At 39.3% G+C, this 18,392-nt stretch overlaps 1 protein-coding gene across 2 annotated transcripts in view; it reads left to right on the plus strand.

The window, feature by feature from the left end:
- The window catches only part of LOC125882059 (collagen alpha-1(XVIII) chain-like), a 94,277-nt gene that overhangs the window by 66,380 nt on the left and 9,505 nt on the right, over nucleotides 1–18,392 (plus strand). The window contains exons 9-33 of one of the 2 annotated variants that reach the window (XM_049565688.1): nucleotides 970–1,019; nucleotides 2,398–2,577; nucleotides 2,750–2,776; nucleotides 3,113–3,175; nucleotides 4,050–4,130; nucleotides 4,862–4,909; nucleotides 5,046–5,180; nucleotides 8,260–8,313; nucleotides 8,746–8,781; nucleotides 10,822–10,947; nucleotides 12,026–12,085; nucleotides 12,188–12,223; nucleotides 12,462–12,506; nucleotides 12,985–13,047; nucleotides 13,371–13,406; nucleotides 14,388–14,471; nucleotides 14,618–14,683; nucleotides 15,000–15,053; nucleotides 15,258–15,347; nucleotides 15,574–15,609; nucleotides 16,979–17,032; nucleotides 17,279–17,335; nucleotides 17,545–17,604; nucleotides 17,709–17,750; nucleotides 18,207–18,293. In XM_049565688.1, coding sequence (XP_049421645.1) covers nucleotides 970–1,019; nucleotides 2,398–2,577; nucleotides 2,750–2,776; nucleotides 3,113–3,175; nucleotides 4,050–4,130; nucleotides 4,862–4,909; nucleotides 5,046–5,180; nucleotides 8,260–8,313; nucleotides 8,746–8,781; nucleotides 10,822–10,947; nucleotides 12,026–12,085; nucleotides 12,188–12,223; nucleotides 12,462–12,506; nucleotides 12,985–13,047; nucleotides 13,371–13,406; nucleotides 14,388–14,471; nucleotides 14,618–14,683; nucleotides 15,000–15,053; nucleotides 15,258–15,347; nucleotides 15,574–15,609; nucleotides 16,979–17,032; nucleotides 17,279–17,335; nucleotides 17,545–17,604; nucleotides 17,709–17,750; nucleotides 18,207–18,293 — 1,670 coding nt within the window. The remainder of the gene's footprint in view (nucleotides 1–969; nucleotides 1,020–2,397; nucleotides 2,578–2,749; nucleotides 2,777–3,112; nucleotides 3,176–4,049; nucleotides 4,131–4,861; nucleotides 4,910–5,045; nucleotides 5,181–8,259; nucleotides 8,314–8,745; nucleotides 8,782–10,821; nucleotides 10,948–12,025; nucleotides 12,086–12,187; nucleotides 12,224–12,461; nucleotides 12,507–12,984; nucleotides 13,048–13,370; nucleotides 13,407–14,387; nucleotides 14,472–14,617; nucleotides 14,684–14,999; nucleotides 15,054–15,257; nucleotides 15,348–15,573; nucleotides 15,610–16,978; nucleotides 17,033–17,278; nucleotides 17,336–17,544; nucleotides 17,605–17,708; nucleotides 17,751–18,206; nucleotides 18,294–18,392) is intronic. The other variant, XM_049565689.1, reaches the window with a different exon arrangement.

Genomic DNA, 18,392 nt, shown 5'->3' on the forward strand with positions numbered 1-18,392 from the left:
TTAACAACCATTTGTTTAAAAATCAACAATGAGTTACACATTTGTAAATTTAAGTCAGCATCATTCCAAAATCTAACCCCAACAACAGAAATACATCTTCTTTTAATTCCCTTCTTAGCTTTTGGGACAGTAAACTTAGAAACATCTCTTAAACCATATTTCCCCTCCCACACAGAAAAGAATCTTTGTACTGTATCCGGCAGTGACTTTATTTTTACTCTGTACATTATTTGCATTATTTTAAATAAACCAAATCACTGAATTTCAAAACATGTGACTTCATGAACAGTGGATTTGTGTGATCATAATAACCAGCCTTATTGATAAGATGAATAGCTCGTTTTTGTAACACAATTATTGAGTTGATAGCTGTTTTAAAAGTCGATCCCCACAGTTCTACACAGTACGACATATATGGAAGTATAAGTGAACAATAAATAATATACAAGCATTTATAATTTAGTATATCCTTAGATTTATACAGGATTGCTATTGATTTTGATATTTTACTTTTTATATAATCAATATGTTGTCTCCATGTTAATTTATCATCTATCACTACCCTGAGGAACTTAGTCTCACATTATTATATTTAATAAAATGTTTCTTGATGATCTGCCACATCTTTTCTGGCAATTATTAACTTATCTTATCCATCACATGTGCACACTAGCTTTTATTTTATATGTGTATGATGACATAGAAGTGATGCTGTAATACATGACCAAGGCTGCCTTTCCTGTGGTGTATTTCCCACATTAGCCAGCAGATGGTGCTGGAAGAGACAAAAAGCAGCTGTTTCTTTTTCTCCGTCTCCTCTGACCTGCCCTAAATTAAGGTCCCACATCCAAATAGGTTATGTAGATTACCATTCTGAATAGTTCCTCCTTTTCAGATCATGCTAATAAAGTATCATCTTCTTTGACTGAAAGCTGTTTTTAATGTGCTCACTTTCCGTTTTTCTTACAGTGAAATCATTTGAGCCAAGTACTTCAGCCTCCGTACTTGACACTGACACTGTAAGTTGTGATTTTCTAATTGATAATTTTGATGTAAATGTTGATGTTAAGCACAGCACATATTTAAGATTTTAAAGGGGACCTATTATGTTCCTTTTTAGGTTCATACTTGTACTTTTGGTTTCTATTAGAACATGTTTACATTATTTAATATTTAGAAAAACACTTTATTTTCCTCATACTGTCTGTACTGGAACACCTATATTCACCCTCTGTCTGAAATGCTGTGTTTTAGCACTCATCTCCTTTAGCACTCCTCCCAAAAAAAAGCCCAGTCTGCTCTGATTGGTCAGTGTTTTAGGTCCTCAGTAACTATGTGTCTCTGCACTGTCATTGCAGCCATGGAATGGCTGTAACAGAGACAAGCAGCACTTTCCACTGTGGAAAATCAACAGTCAAAGCTTCTAAACACAACTGGACATGTTCCAGCAAGAATATGATCTGAAACCAAGGAAAAATTTACAACATCAGCGGTCAAGATTCCATGTTTCCCTGATGTTAGCATGTAGCTACTACATGTAGCAGTGTACTTGAATGACAGTAACAGAGTATAGTGGTACTTTCTACTGTGAAAAATCACCAATAAAAGTTTGCAAACCAAAATCTTAACAACCCAACATTTTCCCACAGGAATATGATCTTAAATCTAGGAGAAATTAACGGCACTTGCAACCAAAATTACACATTTCCCTGATTTTATCATGCAGCTACATGTGTGTTAACACTTATAGTAGCGTATCTGGTGCAGATTACCATATAAAGAAATCTGTCACAAGCTGACGTTATCTTGTAGCCAAAGTAGATAAATCAAAGTAGTCCAGAGTCTGAGGTTTTGCTCACAAGGATAACTTGTACACATGTTTACCTCATCATTTGAAACTTAGCCCATTTAATCCGGACATCTTACATTGTAATATTATGTATATGACTAAATAAGGAAAATAAATAAGGAAAAGCACCATAGGTCCCCTTTAAATAACATATGTATCTGGATGGTTGTACAGTAATGTCGAACATTATTTAACAATTTCTTACTCTTTGTTTAATTAGAGCAGTAATATGCAAGACGAACTATGAAAATTTACCCATCTCTTGAGCCAGTTTCCTGCAGCACAAGGTTACCAGTTACCATAACTGAGTCTCACTATGTTCCCCATTTGAAATTCTGGTGGGGAAAATCATAGGTTTTGTTTTTCACTTAATTTATGACAAACGATTGCTCATTGTCTCCATTTGCTAAGCCAGACATCCTCCCTCTGCCTGCAGTATGTTCGTATCTGCAATTGGAGTCTCCACACTGTGTGATACTCTGCTATATTCCAGTGAATGAATGACTGTATCAAACACTTCGAGTTTATTCTATGTTCGGTCCCTCCAGGTGACTCCAGGACAGAAAGGGGAGCGAGGTGATCCAGGTCCAGCAGGTCCCCCAGGACCACCTGGCCCTCCAGGACATGCCTCAGGAGGCGGGGAGGAAGGGCAGCCCGGACCCAGGGGTCCACCAGGACCACAGGGACCGTCAGGCCCACCTGGAGTTGCAGGGAAAGATGGAATGCCTGTGGGTTTATGTTTGTTTGCTTTATTTGCAATATTTAAACTATTCTACGTCTACACTTTCTAATTACAGAACATTATAAGAATTATTCAGAGCACATTCTGTTGTTCAGGTCAGTCCAGCAGGTCAATTAATACAACGCTGGATTGGTTTTCTATTTTTGTCTTTTCTCCAGGGAAGCAAAGGTGAAACTGGTGCCCCAGTAAGTAAAGTCTTTCCAGTCTTTTAGATTTATAGGTTCATTTTTTCAATGTCTCTGGGGGAAACTGATGCAGGAATGTACCCATTTTCAACATACAGGAGGTGCTCATTTAGAGAGCTACACTTTATATATGAGCTGATACTAACTGCTGATCCAGCCCATTACCTTTAGTGACCAGATTGGGGTCACAGATAAGGTTATGGTCCTGGCCTCATTTCTGATAGCACTGTCTGTAGGATTCTTACTTTCACTTCTTATAACTAGATACAAGATGACATCTGATATAGTGATAGCTCCTGTACCATTGAGCACTTCTGTAACTGTCTTTTTCCACAGGGAGCAACTGGGATTCCAGGATTCCCAGGACTACAGGGAGAGCCTGGTCCTAAGGGAGAAAAGGTAGGAATACCGCTCTTTAAACGGTAAGTTAGGTATTTGTCAGCCTGGACCCTATTTTCCCATGTTTTTGTGTATGAATTACTAATAGGAACAACAGTTTTTGAAACTGGTCCAATATGGAGTGAGAGCTTTGCAGCTGGCAGTGGCGAAAAAGGATGCAATATAAGTGCTAGGGACATTTGTACATGGTCAGTCTATGTTCACTAAAAGTGCCTGTATTTGCCACTGACAGACTGAAATTGTTATTATAAATGTCTGACAGGATTATGGAAAGGATCCCTAGAGAGGTAGACCTTTTTTTCTAAATTGCCTCTGCTAAACGTTTTATTTTGTGTCTGTAGACATTGAACGGAGTGTGTTTTCTGATAACAAAATTTATTTAAATGGAGTCTGGTGGGTATGGCAGTAGCAATTTTGAAACTGTTTCTGGTTGGACAAAAATGATCTTACTCTTTAACAAGACGGTCTACCTCTGTAAGGAACATTTATATGAATTGTTAGACAGTCTGATCCTGTCAGTGGCAAAAACAGTCACTTTATAGGAAGTAAATTGACTGTGTACAAATGCATAACGTGGTTACACTGAAGCCTGTTTCCCTGCTGCTGGTTGCAGCGCTCTCACTTAATACTGGACCAGTTTGAATAAAAAATGTTATTCCCACAAGTCACTGAGATACAAAAACATGGGAGAATAGGGTTCAGATTGAAAAACACTGAACTTACTAACTTTAATACCTTGATCCCTGGGTGTGAATATGATCAAAACATAAACACTCCCAGACATATTCATACGATGTAAACTTTCATGGACATAAATTAGTAATTAAGAACTAAATGCACACATGCATAAATATCCCACTGCTGTCTCCTTCAGGGCGATCCTGGTGTTGGGCTTCCAGGTCCTCCAGGCCCTCCTGGACCTGCAGGTCAACCAAGGGCGTCGCCCATGTTCCTGGTAGGTTATAAAATAACCTTCTTTACCTTTACTTGGTCCCATTAAAATCTGGTGTGGTGTAGTTTATTAATGGTATTTAATTCAGAAATTAACATTTAGGTTCAGCCCCAGGCTGAAGTACGGAAATATTGGAGATAAAAGACAGCTGAAATCCATCATGTTTTTATGCATTATTAATTTATTATGTAGAGTTGGTTTCCATCTTTCCAGGCACAACACTAATGCTCAGCTGTCCTTGCTGCTGTTAAATTCAGTGGAACTTGCACATTGCAGCTGGTCCTTCAGCTTTTGGATAATCCTGTTGTTTTTCATTAATCATCAAACTCTGTTCAGTTGTTGTTGTTGTTTTTTTCTGAGGTTATAGTTTCAGGTATTCATTTTCTGCCCCAGTTTTGCTCTGCTGCATCTGTCCTTTGTGTTCACTGCTGTTTTATACTCCATTAATATTTATAAATGTGATTAAAAAGAATTATGGTCCAAAATGAAATATCCATCATGTGAAAATGCGAAACAATTGATTCTTGACCCTGCTGATTGTTTCTTTTTAGGGCTGAAGCATTTATATTTCACAAGTATGTCATTATGAATCTCCAGGAGCAACATGACGGGAATGTAATATGAGGCATCAAGAAATGAAACCCTTCAGTGATAGTGATTCCACCCAGTCTGAATTCAGTAACTGTGACTAGTGGTTTAAACTATCGACAAATCATATGTCATGTGTTCATTAGGAGGGGTCAGGATTTGAAGACTTTGACAGTGACGCAGAGATTATTAGGGTAAGTCAACTTTGTTTTCACTCTCTGTGACATTAGATCATATTTAGCATATTTAGGGGGTTTCTTTTGTGACACCCTGTTTGTTTCATCATCTCTAGCTCCAGGTTGACAGTTGCACTTTTTGTTTTGCCATCAGGGGCCTCCAGGGCCTCCTGGTCCCCCGGGACAGCCAGGGCCCCCAGGAACTTCATCTGAAGACATCTTTCCCGGACCACCTGGGATCCCTGGAAAAGATGGGAGGGATGGAGAGAGGGGTGAACCTGGACTGCCTGTGAGTTAGACATTTTTTCCTTCTTTGTTTTTTGACATTTTTCATGTGCTTTCTATCAATAGGAGCAAATACATACAAATATATAGTCCTTTGTGATGTCTGCTGTACCATACCTGCCAACAATCCCATTTTCTAGAGTTTCTCCCATAAATCAAGGCCATCTCCTTTTGGCCTCCCATTTTGATGTTTCTCCTAGGAAACCCCATTAATTTGCATTACCCTCAAACATTTTGCGAACAATCGGAAGAAATGGACCCATAAGTTTTGCATCTTTGTCTGATATGTCTTTCACCTGAGCCATATCGTTTATAAAACACAAACTGCACATCAGGATATGAAATTAACAAAATATTTTGGGGGCAATTTTGGCCCCCACGGTCTAAAAAATGGGGGCATTTTCAAAATGTTTGGGGGCCATCAAAAAAATTGTAATTATGTTCTAACAATAAGCACATGAAAAGCAAAACCAACTAAGATAGTGTCTTCACTCTTCAGGAGAAACCACTATACATGAAACACATAACAGGTTACATAAAGTTATGGTTGCAAAATATCACTCAGATTTCCTATAATTCAACCAGTTGAAATGTGATGATTTAACCATTAATATACTGATAGCAGTACTAATGTTTCACCACATTACAGTTACTTGTAATGTCCTCTCCACACTCAGTAACTGTCTCTCTGAAATCAAAAACTGGATGCAAAGAAACTATCTTCAACTAAACAGTGACAAATCAGACATTATCATCATTGGTCCCACATCACACACCAGAACCACCCAAAACTTCAGCCTCACCTTCAACAACAGCACTCTGTCCTCATCCCCGCACATCCAGAACCTTGGTATCATTTTTGACAGCCAACTTAAGTTTGACAACCATATTAACTACATCACCAGGACTGCCTTCTTTCACCTCAAAAACATTGCCCGTCTCCGCCCCTCACTCACCTACTCTGCTGCCGAAACCCTCATCCATGCTTTCATAACATCCAGACTAGATTACTGCAACAGCATGCTATACGGTTCATCATCGAAAGTCCTCAATAAACTCCAACACATCCAGAACTCAGCTGCCCGCCTGCTCACCCACACCCGCTCCCGAGAGCACATCACCCCTGTCCTCCAAAAACTACACTGGCTCCCCATTTCACACAGCATACAATACAAAATCCTCCTACTCACCTACAAATCACTTAACAACCTGGACCCCACCTACCTCACAGACCTGCTCCACCACAACACCTACAAATATGTCTAATTTTCTGTTCTGTCCTATCCCATCATATTCTATCTCTCCCTGATCTTTTACATTGTTTCTGTATTCTAATTGTTATTATTCTATATTGTTTTGTATTTTAAACTGTTATTATTTTTATGTAAGCGTCTTTGAGCACTTGTAAAAGCGCGTTATAAATAAAATTTATTATTTATTATTACTTTTACTGTTAAAAAGGCCAAATTACTATAAATTCCTTAGATGCAATCCTGGAAGTAACTTAATTTAAAATTTAACATTCATTCTACCTTAATTTTTCATTAATTTGTCATTGTGTAGACACAGATCACCCAAGAAATGGTTCATTTATACTTATGGTACAGCAAAGCCCCCTCCCCTTCTCTGTCAGATTACTCTCACGTAATCAGTGCAATCTCGTTGATTATGTCTGGAAAATGAGTTGTAGACGTAACGGTAAATTAATTTAATGAAAATAAAATTATACTTTAATGTCAGATTATAATACCATTAAAAATATAAATACATATAGTTGTTTCAAAAATTTGGGGGCAATTTTGGCCCCCGGAACATGGCTTTTGGGGGCATTCTTGGATACATTGCAGGCCAAATGGCCCGTGGCCCTTGCTAATTTCTGACACTGCTGCACATACAATCCACACACTTCATAAAATTCAACCCATCTGTCACCACAATCCGATTAAACAGGCATGTGCACAGCTGTTATCTGCACAAGCAGACAGGCCGGCTAATGTAACATAGCCGTTAGCTTGCCATGCGTTTTGCAAAACCTGTATGGCTGATTTTAATGTACGACACGATGGGATCAATGACATAACTTTACCATCCGTGCCACCAGTAAAAACTCCCATATCTTGAAACCCTACTGTAAATGTTGGCAGGTATGACTGTACGGTTAACTATACTTCAAGAAAGCCATGTAGTTGCACAGATACATATAAGGCAAAATTTGCAAGAGAGCCATTTAGTTTCTCCAACAAGTCAGCAGTGATTTGAAAAGAGAGCTTGCTCTTGAAGTTCACTGACTGGTGTCAGAGCACTTCCATTGCTGACCTAACTTCTGTTTTCAGGTGATTGAGGAGTGGTTTAGTGGCTTTGGTTCTGGGTCTGGTTCTGGTTCAGGGTCTGGTCAGGTAGTAACGTTTGGTCCCATCAGATCCAAGGGACTGAAAAGACAGTATTTCCCCCAATTTCATTTGACAACCCATGTTCATTCACTGCTTTGCTGCCATTGCTTGCCATATTGATTAATGTGCAAACATATTAGGGGTGTGTGTGGTGTGAACAGAGAGTGAGACCTTCTTTGAAGTGTGTGCATGTATCGATTGAGGTATAAAGTCCATAAATAAGTGTCTGTGTTTTCATCGACTTTCAGTAAGGGCCCATTTTATATCTGTATGCGCCCACGTACCAAAAGTTCCAATAAGTCATGTCCTTGTCCAATTATCCTGGAGCTACAGTAACAGCACTTTGGCAGAAACTACTGTAAGAGCTTCAGAACATGGTGTGCACTACAGCTTCTGTTGGGGGAAATGTGTCTTTTGTCTTTAAAATGTCAGAAGCTTTTACTAACTGTGTGAATGGACTACTCACAGGTTTACAACATTTACTGCAGCACTGCGATGCATAAAAGGTTGATTCATTCCGGTCCCTCAGAGCCCATTAGCTTTGTTTAATATGTTCTCATTTTTGCATTCACCTTTGTTCAAAAATATGAATGGTACCAAGAATTTAATAGCCAGTAGTGAATGTACAGAGTTAGTATATATTTTTATGCATTTAAAATGTGAAATGTAAATGCAGTGATGTCACTCTTGCAGGGAGTTGATGGAAAAGATGGGGATCCAGGACCTGCTGGGGAGAAAGGAGACAAGGTGAGGCTAATGAATGTGCATGTGCAACATAGCATGCATCATCACAATAAATTTATTACTCTGGACTGTTTTTTACAAACCACTGAGTTATGTCCTGCTGTGTGAATGTGCAGCACATGAGCCAGGAGCAGGCTCTTGTTTGTGTGACTTCCACCACGCTGCCTTTTGTACAGGCTCACTCTGATTTCCCTGGAGCAGGCCTCTTAGTGCTCTGTTAGCAAAAACAATTACACACAAACTAAATAACCACCTAACACAAAGAGCCAAGTTCTTAATGAGATGACCCCGTGGACTAATAAAGCTAAGGGGCTCGAGTGTAAACATGTCTGTGTTGCAATAGCTGCTCTGTCTTTGTGTGCAAAGCAGAAACTATAGTTGCTCTCAAGTCGTCACTGTAGTTTATGTGATTTGATGGAATATTATCTTTAACAGGGAGAACCTGGTGTGAACGGGCAGCCAGGAGTGAAGGTAAAGTCAATTTCATTGCATGTCATCCTTCATTAAACAGGGAGAATCGTCAGTGATATTAATAGTCATACTTAGATCTTACTGTACCTTTAAATTGTTATTGTACCCAAAGTGGCACTTGTAGTGTCACTGTCTAATATCCACATACTTTTAGTTGCTTAGGTAGCCCCTCTGGGTTGTGTGCAAATCTGAATGACTTGGATGCCCTTGGATTTATATCGGAACACAGATTTGATGTTGTCCAAGAAGCAGCGACCCATTTTATGAAAATAAAACCAAGATATTAACAGATGGTATTCTTTATCATTCCGTCTGTTCATCTATAATTTATGGCAGTTACTTAGCATAGAAAAAGGTTCAAATAAAAATTCTGTAAAATCATTTAAATACATTTTAAAGGTTCAGTATGTGAGATTTTGGATGGATTTAGGGGGATATAGTGGTGAGAATTACAGATTGAAACCAGATGAAACTACTGGTTAGAATTCCTTAAGTGTTCATTGTTCGGGAGGTTTTTACCATGAGCTGAATTATCTGCAGAGGTTTCTTTCACTTCAAAACACAAAACAAATGGACCCAATGATTTAAAAATCTAAAAAAGAAAAGAAGAAAAAATGGATTAAGCAGTTTTACCTTATAATTCAGTGTTTTTCTGACACTGCTTGTCGCAGATGGGCTCCTAACTATGGTGGCCAGAGAAACACAAAATGACCCAATGTAGAGCCAGTGTTTGGTTTGTCCAATCTGGGTGACGGTAGAAACATGGCGGTGAACATGATGATCTCCATAAATGAGGACCCGCTCCCCTTGTAGATAGTAATGGCTAATTCTAAGGTAATGAAAAAATTACGATTCTTATTTTCAGGTGATTATACACCAAAGAAAACATAGCTATTTGGGATCAGTAGGACTATATATATATATATATATATATATATATATATATATATATATATATATATATATATATATATATGTATATGTGTGTGTGTATATATATGTGTATATATATATATATATATATATATAGTATATATGTATATGTATAAAAACTAAATATTGTCAACAATAATAAAGTCCCAGTGTCCTCAAACTACTTCCTCCCCACTACTTCCTAAATAACAGCGTCCTAGCTAAAATTGGTTAAATTTGTTTCCATATCAAACTGCACAAATTATTAATCAAAAATAAACAAGTTTCAACCATAAAATGTGATCAGATTGTGTGCCTTGTCCACTTTCGTGTTGGGATCGGCAGCAGACTGAATTGGCAGAGATATCTGCCATTTTGTTTTTACTCGGATTAGTGTATTATGCTCTTACTATCACTAGGTGGCACAAAAAAGTGCCACAAATGAGGACAACAAGTCTTAGTTAAGTAGAATGAAGTATAAGGTCAACCCAAAATGTGTGGTCATCATATGAGGACACAGGGTCTCAGGAGCATATTATATTTAATTTCTGCCAGTGTATCCCCCCCAGATCCTACACACTGGACCTTGAAAGCTCAAAACACCTCTTTAGGTCTGAAGGTTACGTGGCCTACATGTTTTATTTTACCTGATGTGAGAGAGGTTATTAGAGTGCTGGAAGCATCACAGTTGGAGTCATTTGTCTGTTTTATTCATGGAGCTCATAGTACACATGGAAATATTTTAGGCAAGAATGGAAATGTTTCCATTCCAAGAGATCCAGTGACATCTGTGTTTGTCTAATAGAAATAGGTTCGAATGGCAGAGAAGATTTTTATCTTTCTGATGCCAAAACATGCATATTTGACATTTATAGAGATTCCATATTGCTCGTTAAAATTGGTTTGGATATCTGTTATTATCAGCATGATGGTGTTTCTATGGACAAATCAATGGTCCTCCACCCAGTCAGAGGGGTACTGCAACACAGGGATTGTGAATCCAGGGTGCTGGATTACGAAACTATGCACACAGATTTACACATTCAGGGGTTTTTTTTTAACCATGTGACCCCAATGGAGCTCTCTTGTTACTATATTAATTTAACAGATTTTATGATCATTTTGCAGGGAGATCAGGGCCCTCCAGGGTTTCCAGGCGTGCCAGGCTCAGAAGGTCCAGAAGGGCAGCCTGGTCCCAGGGGTCCTCCAGGGCCCCCAGGTCCCCCTGGAAGAGGCTTCACCATGGACTTTGAGGTACGGTCTGTTTCATTACTTTATGATCAGTATACTTAAATGATCTGTAAGCAACATTCAGAGCATTAATACAGCAACGAACCATTATTTGCTCTGTAAAGATATGTGGTGGAGTAATGACGTCCTGAGAATGAAGTCACTCTACCTGTGTGTGTTATAATCCGAGCATCTCTGTGGTATCTGGAAGTGCATGTGTGTATCCCACTGGCTAGCTCATCAAGGCCACTTTGCACCCCACTCATAAGATGGTTACCGCTGATAACAGGACAGCGTTGTCATGGAAGCACAGCACCCACCCTTTGGTTTCCCCCTGGTTAACGCCATTAGGTCTGTCAGCACTGTTGCCATTGAGCTGTTTATGGTTTTGCTGCCAGCTGCTGGCTCAGCTACATCCATTTTGAGAACCATGAACAGACAATATGCTCTGAATTTTGCATAGAGCCCTTATAAAGTATATCTCAACCTGCCGCAATATGTTTGTTATCACAAGGAATAAGAAGATACTGCTGCAGTGCCTATTAAAAACATGTCTGTTCAGAACAGGCTGATTGCTTGGCTTTCCTAAGAGCTGTTCATCCAAACAGCTTCACATTCAAGACTGTACTTCCTTTGAGTCCCAAGCAAATACACCTGCTATGATGTGTTTTTATCTCCTAGCAATGTTTACGTGTCATTTTGCTGCAAAAGCTCACACATTTTATGGCCTAAATAATGTCTAGACCTGTCTGTTTTTGGGAACAAAAGCATTTGCTATGAAAAATACATTGCTGATGCTTGAAATGTTTGAGTTTGCTTCAATGTAAGATCTCTGGTCTCTCTTAATTCATCACTTAATGAATGTACTGTAGCAAGCAACGAAGAGCGAGCTGTGCCTAGCATGCCATTTGATGGTTTTATAGTTAACAGGGGTCCCTATAATTCTGCCAGTACAAATGCGCTACTAATGAATACGTCCCGTAGATGTCAAGAGCTCAAACTACACACTGCACTTCTTTGGGTCCTCAGCAATTATCTGTTTTGGAGACAATATCTTATATGACACTCACAATTTGATGATTATTTTTGTGTAATGTTTTAGGATTTGGAAGGATCTGGGATAGAGGGTGGTTTTGGAGCTACGCTCTCCAGAGGCCCACAGGTACAGCTGCAGTACCTGTTTTTTGTGTCAGTCATCATACAGTTTTATTTTATCATATCATCAACTGCTAACCTCAGATAATCATTTGTCTTTGTTTAACAGGGTCCTCCAGGAATCCCTGGACTTGAAGGACCGAAGGTGAGATATCTGTGTATCTCTGATAGTTACAGTAAGGATTAAGATTTGTTTCAGTGTTAATATTAGGGTTGGGGTAAGGCATGCAGTGGTTGTGGTTAAAGCTAGGGTAGGCATACAGAGCAAAACTAAACTCTATAGGGGTATATAGAGAATTATAAAGTTTAGGTAAGTGATCATTCTGATTTTGTTTAGAAAATCATTTGATTGTTTTTCATTAATTTGTTTTTGCCTCTCTCAGGGTAAAGATGGTTTAGACGGCTCCCCTGGAAACCCAGGGCAAAAGGTGAGTCTGCTGTCAAGTTCAAGTTCTGTTACGCTTATGAGATGTAAGTCATTTCAGCACAAGCTGTTGGGACAAGCTTCTTATATGGCTTTAATGTTTAGGTCATAGTTAACAGTTGTAAAGGCCACATGGTGACAAGTGATCTCAGCTTGTGGCAGCGACGTGCTCTGTAGAGCAGGGATGCTGGCCTCTGTCCAAGTTTATGACCTGCCTGGTTGTGGTTCTTGTTGAATCTGGCCTGACATCCTCATGTGACTACCCTACAGAAATGAAGCGTCACAATTATCACATCTCATCTCAATGAATCCTGTAATTAGAACTTGACTTCATCTTCATCAGTAAAGTGTGCAGTAATCAAGTCATTTACTTGTCATTGTTAGGTAATAACAGGGATCTAAGGGAAATGTATTGTACCACTAGTGAAATGAAGGAAGCAGGATATCTTGTAACAGTGATGTCTTTCTGTGTGTCTCTGCAGGGGGAGAAAGGTGCTACAGGATCACCAGGGTTTCCTGGACTGGATGGACTAAGAGGGGATCAGGTCAGTAAATGGATAGGCCACTAAATACAAGAACAGACAATGGATTTCATGAAAATCAGCTTTTACAAATGGTTGAGACTGATCATTTCTGGCTCCTATATGAAATATAGAAATGGAAATAGGGTTTCAAAAGCTGATCGTCAAATCAAACCTGTTGATAGATAGTATCCCTAAAACAATCTATAACATGTATACATTATATGAAGACAAACAATGGGACAGCATGTATCATTGATAGGATAAAGGCTATAACAGTAAAACATACTGCTAATAACTGAAAGTTTCACTTTGTGAATTTGTCTCTTATTTTGTGTCTTCACCAGGGACCAAAGGGGGGCAAAGGTGATCCAGGACTAAAGGTAAAACCATCAAAGAGTGGATTTGTGGTGTGACTATGGGTTTAACAGTACACAAAAGTAACAGTTTGGTGTGATTTTGTTACAGCGGGGAAAAAACCCCAAATCCATAAGGATATGTTTGCTTATGTTCATTTATTGTGAACAGACGGTAGTGCAAGGGTCAAAAACACACAGAATCCTCCTGCTGGAGACGAAGAACATTTCTGTCCACAGGCAATTTTGGTAACTGTGTTATAATAAAAATAAGGAACATTTCTGTATTACTCTGTACAGACACTGAGCCCACACTCCCCTTAAATGCAGTAGGTCACAACAGGTTATAAAACTGCAAAGTTGTCTTAAGGTATGAAATTGAAAATGGCAAAATACATGGAATAATAAAAAGTAAAACTTGTGCATTAGTAGAAGTGTTTCAGTTAGTTCCATCTTGGTTGTATTAAAACATTCAAACCACCCAAACATTTGTCATCCTGGTGGTTGGCACATCTGGGTGATGCAGTCAAATGTGTATTAGCATGTGTGATGTCACTCCACTTACAGACCGTACAGCAGTTCAGTAACACCGACACATCGTCCTTGTCTTGTACACAACTCTGTTTCTGTTGCCGTTATAGCTTCCCGGTAAAATGCAGGCGGGGCTAGAAACTCGGCACAGTGTGATTGATTCACATGCCAATCTACTTGTTGTGCTAATCTTAGCATATGTTGCTAATGGCGTATGGTTTAAAGTTTCTGTGCAGAACTCACATTTATGAACTTTGGTTCCACATAACATGCACCATGGTATCTACATACTGTGTATTTTGCATGCAGCTGCTTGTACCAAACCATGAACTCCTGTACCCTGACATTTCGGTACAAGTACGCTCACAGTTAGAGCCCTAGATGTGATCAAACTCATAGATGCAGACACACATTTGTGCATTCAAATGTTCATGTTGCTATTCACTTAAAGGCTAAAATGTTGAACATGTTTCTCAGGGAGAGGCAGGACGGGACGGGCTTAGTCTACCTGGCCCGCCAGGGCCACCTGGACCACCAGGACCCCTCCTCAACCTCCAGGATGTAAGTAACGCCTGACCACAGACATTAAAGACGAGTTTTAAACTTTATCCACATGACCTTAAACATGTTGTGAAATCAGAGTGATTGAGTTTGTTGAGTGAGTCGGTTTGATTCCATTGATTCTCCCTCTGACTTCTCTCCTTCAGCTTCTACTTAACGATACAGATGGTGCCTTTAACTTCTCAGGGATTTTTGAAGCTCAGGGATCTGCTGTAAGTATCAGACAGAAAACATCAGTCAGAAACCAAATGATCTTGACAACGTGACGACAAAAAATGTGTGCTTAGATAGATATTGTTGCTTTATGTTTGCAGATTGGAACAGCTCTTTGTTCCAGTAAATGATTTCAGCTGTTTCCTCTCAAACAAGAGTAACATCACAAGAGTTGTACATGACACAAATGAATGCACATACATGGAGATGATAACATGTAGAGAAATTATATTAACTTGACTTTATTCCTGTCATAACTGAGTCTGGCAGTTAGATATGACGTTATCTTAATTTTTATCTCCTAAATGTTTGCAGGGTCCAAAGGGTGACACTGGGTTACCAGGAGTTCAAGGACCTCCAGGACTGAAAGTAAGTGGGACATGTTGTATACATTGTCTCTGCCGTGTAAAACATCAAAGCAGATTAAGGAGGGTAAAACAAAATGACATGTACTCTTATTTTTCTATATTCACATGGTTAAATTAATAGAAGTTAAGATTTGCACACAAGCATGTTGCCTTCCTCTGTCTACACATGGTTTATTGGTTTGTGTACTTGTGTATCTGCATGCAGGGTCAAAAGGGTGAGCCAGGGATTGTCATCACAGCAGATGGATCCATGCTGTCAGACGTAGCTGGTCCACTGGGACCCAAAGGAGTCAAGGTTATATTTGATTTCACTGTTCTTTTGTTGTTGTCGTTGTTTTTACTTTTGAGGTCAAGATCTTTGACCTCCTATTTTTCTTGTGCATGCACTCACTATGGATATTTAGTGTATGCATTCTCCAGAGGATTTGAGTTTCAGTATTAACACTGTACTGTAAAATACAATTTTGAAAACATTTTCAGTAGAGGTGTACAAATCAGTGTAAATGTCTCTTTGTTTGCAGGGAGATATTGGTGTACCTGGACCTGCTGGAATTCCAGTGAGTATTAACAGTGTGCAACAAAAGCATCTAATCTCAGGTTCTATAACATCATTAACTCCTATTGTTTCCACTGCTGTGGATGAAAGGTGTTGTGAATGCATTTAAAGCCCCTTTCCCACTGGACAAAAAAAAACACTTACACCCACTGACACCTGGCTTTTGCATTTAATGGGAAAGGTTACAATCTGTGTCTGTTCCCATGATTCATGACTTTACAGCAATCATGGGTATTTATAGGCTCCAGCGCTGATTGGCAGTGATGAAAACGTGATACCTGGGTAGACATACAAATTTTCCAGCACAATGCAATGATGTGCTGCTACAACTTCCGCCTGTCTTCTTCCAAGCAGCACTCACACATTGATCCAAATTAGCTGGCAACGAGTTTTAAAGGAAGACTGAATAAGTACATTTCACTGGCCTCCATGCTGTTTTTCACTGCTTACTAGAGACATGCTGGGAACACACTCTGTTTGTAGCATACATGACACACTTCTACAAACCATGCTTAACACCAGGACAAGACTAACCCACCAATGCGATGGTTACCTGAACCCTGCTACAAAGTGACACTGTAGTGATAAAATATGAGGCCAAACGGAGCAGTAATTCACATTATATTTCATTATTTATGAAGATGTGACTCACCTTATAAGTAATGAGATGTAACCCTTACCATTATCCTAACCTTAATTGCCTCTCTTTTAATAGAATATAATATTAGAATAGAATAGAGGATACTTTATTCATCCCCTCGGGAAATTCGGGTGTCCAGTAGCTCACATATATATCCAATACAGCAATTACAGACAATAAATAAATATGCATAAATAAGACAGTTAAAAACAAAGGATAGCATGGAATAGGCTTGTAGCACTCCTCCGCCACAGCTCCCAGTGAGTCCAGTCTCCTGCCCAGCACTGAGCTGACTGCAACATAAAACAGGGCACTCGCCACCACAGTCTGATAAAACAGACTACCTTACCTAATACTTAATAGCTAGCTATATGCTAACTTAGTTTTTTCTTCAGGGCTTCCCCTTTAGCACCAAGGAGTGAAGAGGGCTGATTGTGGACTGATGCGTAGGAATAATGGGGGAGGCATGTAGCTAGAGGGCGCGTCACGTAGCTGCTCCAGTCACATATATGCCTATTTGGTTCACTTAACTGTTTTATGACGCGTGTATAGCATTGGACTTGACACACTAATAATAACGAGAAACAGAAAGACGCTCGTCTAGTGCACAGCTGCGTGCAACAGGAAAAGGAGTCTATCGTCTGTCTTTAGCAGTGTGTTAAAAACCTTCATATAGGTGATCATTTTGGTTAAAAAAAAAGGGTCTGAGGATTTGTTTTGTTCCCAACAGGGGCCTATTGGACCACCAGGACCTAAAGGAGAGTTTGGTTTTCCAGGAAGACCTGTAAGCACCATGAACTCACTATACATTTACCACTTACACTTCCCTTTGCTAACTGATCTTTAGAGTTTAAGTTTGATACAGCTGCTGTTTGATAGGCTTTATGTTTAATTTAATCACACATTAACTCAGTTCAAGTCAACAAAAACCCAATTTCCCAGATTTCCATGTGGGAATCATTAAAGTTTAATCCATCTAACTTGCCACACTGTTGTTGATATATCTTTTGGTTGATGTCTGTGTGTGTAGGGTCGTCCAGGCCTGATGGGACCTAAAGGAGAGAGAGGGGACTCTGCAGGCCTGCCGGTGAGTCACACACAACTAAACTGGATTAAGACAGAAACCTGGTTCAGAATCTGCAAATGAAACGCACAGTGACTGAGCAGTAGAATATGATTTCTGATTGCTTTATGTTTTAGTTGATGTTTGCCTTAAATAGTTGAAAAAGCTCACCCTTTTCACTTTCTTTCTTCTGTCTGTGTTTCTTTTTTGTCTCTTCTTCTTCCTCTTTTTAGGGACCTCCTGGCCCTCCTGGTTTGCCAGGCCGCCCAGGAATATTCAACTGCCCGAAAGGAGTAAGCACACACACATTAATTTTCACACAGATCTGATTCAATTCTGCTTTATCACCACATGTATTTTATTTACATGGTCACTGTCCTCTCTTTTGTTACTGAAGACTGTGTTCCCCATCCCTCCCAGACCCCACTGCAAAATGGCTGTAAGTCTCCATCTTTGCAATCATATATGGCTGATAAAACTCGTCTTTATGAATGCTTTTATTACGGCCTGTGATAGAGATTTTTTTTATGAACACTTATTCATTTCTGAGGGCAATTAAAATTCTATATAACCTGTCATCCTCCTGCTCTGTTTATATTCTAAATCGTATATTAATTTTACTAATGGTGGCCTGAAGGTTTAAAATAAGATTCATAATAATCTAATTGTCTGTCTGTCTTTATTAAACCTCAAGTTGCCTGTGCCGTCTCATAATTTAATTTATGTGTCTACAGTAATTCACTGTCTGCTGACCCATTCATACAGTTTCTCCTAATCACAAACTCCCTTTCTTTATCTGTCTCTGTTACACATCTCTACTCTGTTCCCCCTGTGTACACATAACGTGCATGTTGCTCCGTTTAACACTGGTACTACCAAACCTTTCATCACTCAGAACTGTACGACAATGGCTCTAAAATATTCCTGCAAGCTGCATGCCGAGGGTGGAAAGGCAAAGGCTCATTGCCAATACAGAAACCAGGTAGAGCTGAAATCACATCCACAGAAAATCTGCATGAGTCATTTGCATGTTGATCATGAATTAACATTACAGATTGGGTGATTTAATGTGTGATAATGG

The sequence above is a fragment of the Epinephelus fuscoguttatus genome, linkage group LG21 (genome assembly GCF_011397635.1).
Source record: "Epinephelus fuscoguttatus linkage group LG21, E.fuscoguttatus.final_Chr_v1".
NCBI classification, from domain to species: Eukaryota; Metazoa; Chordata; class Actinopteri; order Perciformes; family Serranidae; genus Epinephelus; species Epinephelus fuscoguttatus.